Source organism: Bison bison, unplaced genomic scaffold, assembly GCF_000754665.1.
Source record: "Bison bison bison isolate TAMUID 2011002044 unplaced genomic scaffold, Bison_UMD1.0 scf7180017864492, whole genome shotgun sequence".
Classification (NCBI taxonomy): domain Eukaryota; kingdom Metazoa; phylum Chordata; class Mammalia; order Artiodactyla; family Bovidae; genus Bison; species Bison bison.
The window spans coordinates 4,424,149-4,425,958 of NW_011495051.1; the positions used below are offsets into that span (position 1 = coordinate 4,424,149).

The 1,810-nt window shown below is 60.8% G+C and overlaps 1 protein-coding gene across 1 annotated transcript in view; it reads right to left on the bottom strand.

The window, feature by feature from the left end:
• LONP1 (lon peptidase 1, mitochondrial) overlaps positions 1–1,810 on the bottom strand; it is an 18,617-nt gene that overhangs the window by 6,232 nt on the left and 10,575 nt on the right. Inside the window, exons 10-11 of the mRNA XM_010828459.1 lie at positions 1,187–1,365; positions 1–46 (exon numbers count right to left, since the gene is read on the bottom strand). Coding sequence (XP_010826761.1) covers positions 1–46; positions 1,187–1,365 — 225 coding nt within the window. The remainder of the gene's footprint in view (positions 47–1,186; positions 1,366–1,810) is intronic.

Below are 1,810 nucleotides of genomic sequence, written 5' to 3' on the forward strand. Positions count from 1 at the left end.
CAGACACTGGATGATCTTGCCCGGCATGGCGCCCACGTACGTACGCCTGGGGAAGAGGGCAAGGCGGGGTGGTGGGTGCCCCAGCATCTGGGCTAGCCACACCAGCGCCTGAGGCCCAGCTCCCTGGAGCTCCAGGACGCTCATGTGAGACACATGGGCCCCCTCGAGAGCTGCCCAGAGAGGAGACACGCAGCACAGGGGGCCCAGCAGAAGATAAATGCTTCTGTGCTGTGCAGGTGGGCAGAGCACTAGATCACCCCTCCCCCAGCTCAGGCAGGAAGCACAGGGAACAGGTTCACAGCCAAGTCTCACTCATCCCTCTAGACAGCAAAACCCAGCCTGCATGGCCTGACTCAGCAGAAGGACAGAGTGGGGAGCAGCTGGGGCCTGTGGCAGCAACGTCTCCAATGCCTGGGTCCCCGGGGTCCCCAGGCCCAGGGCCCAGCCGGCACATGCTTTCAGGAGGACTACTGCCAGGAAGACCTGCGGGTCCCAATGTCCAGTACTGTCCGTGTTTTTAGAAAAACCAGAAAAGTAATTTAGACACAGATTTAACCCTTCTTTGAACACCACCAGATAAAGGTATGCTCCAAGTCAGCTCGGAGCAGACACTCATGTATCTGTTGTGCTTGTGTCTCACTGAGCCCGGCTTTTCAGAGACCCACCCTCTGCAGAGGCCAACAGGGCGTGAAGCCCTGGAACACAACACCCTGAACGTCCCACTGAAGGGTGCCATGCACGGACCAGGTGGCTGTTAAGAGCCCGCACACAGGGAACACCAGCCCCCGCTCTGTGCCTGACAAGGGAGCAAAGAACCAAGACAGGCCCTGAGTCTTCACCTGGGAGACCTCCCACTCTAGTGCCCGGCCCTGGCCACGACACAGCTCCCGAACTTCGGCCAGTGCTGTGGGGAGCTGAGCTGGTGGGATGCGAGCTGGAGCCATGCAGCTGTCTACTGACAGCCTGGCCGAGAGGCTCTCCCAGTGACTGAGAAGCCGAGATTTTGAGCTAATGTTTGAGCACCTCGGTCAAGCCGGGCCTGAAGTCAGTCAACACCTTTTTAATTACCTACTCCTGTGTGCAGTTTGCTGCTTGTCCCCATCATGATACCAGAGCAGGAACAGACCCAGGAAAAGGCAGGCTGACAGGAGAGGTGAGCTCTGGGGAGTGTGGGGGGCAGACCTACCTGTGCCCCTTGATCTCAGCCACATCTGTCATGCCTCCAACACTGAAGCGGAAGTACTCCCGGTTCAGGGCACGGGCGATGGAGCGGGCGATGCTGGTCTTGCCCACGCCCGGGGGGCCATAGAAGCAGAGGATCTTGCCTTGGGTGGAGCCCCGGAGCTGGCTGACGGCAATGAACTCCTGTGTGCAGAGGCAACTGTATGAGACAGTGCCGGACTTTCTGAAGGGCAAGGGGCCCCACCTGGCCTGAGGCTCCCCATGGCTAGGCACCTGGGGCTGCGGGGAGGGACAGCGCCTGGCCTGGAAGAGCCAAGCTGGCCAGACTGTGATTTGTCACAGGGATGGACAACGTGTGGCACCAACAGGACAAGCAGGCACCAGGGGATGTGGGGACTGACTGGGGGGTGACCCCAATGCCAGGCCCACCAGCCCTCAGCCAGATGCCTCTGCCCCATTTCCTCCGCTCAGGAGCACGATTTTTATCCCCCCTGGTGGATGTGGGCCCCCAGTGGCCCCTGGCACCTCTAAGCCACTCCAGCACTGGTGCCTCAGGCCCCTGCTGACGCCACTCCAGCCCTGCCACGGCCAAGCCCCTCCCAGAGCCTAGACTCACAGGGGAATCCTC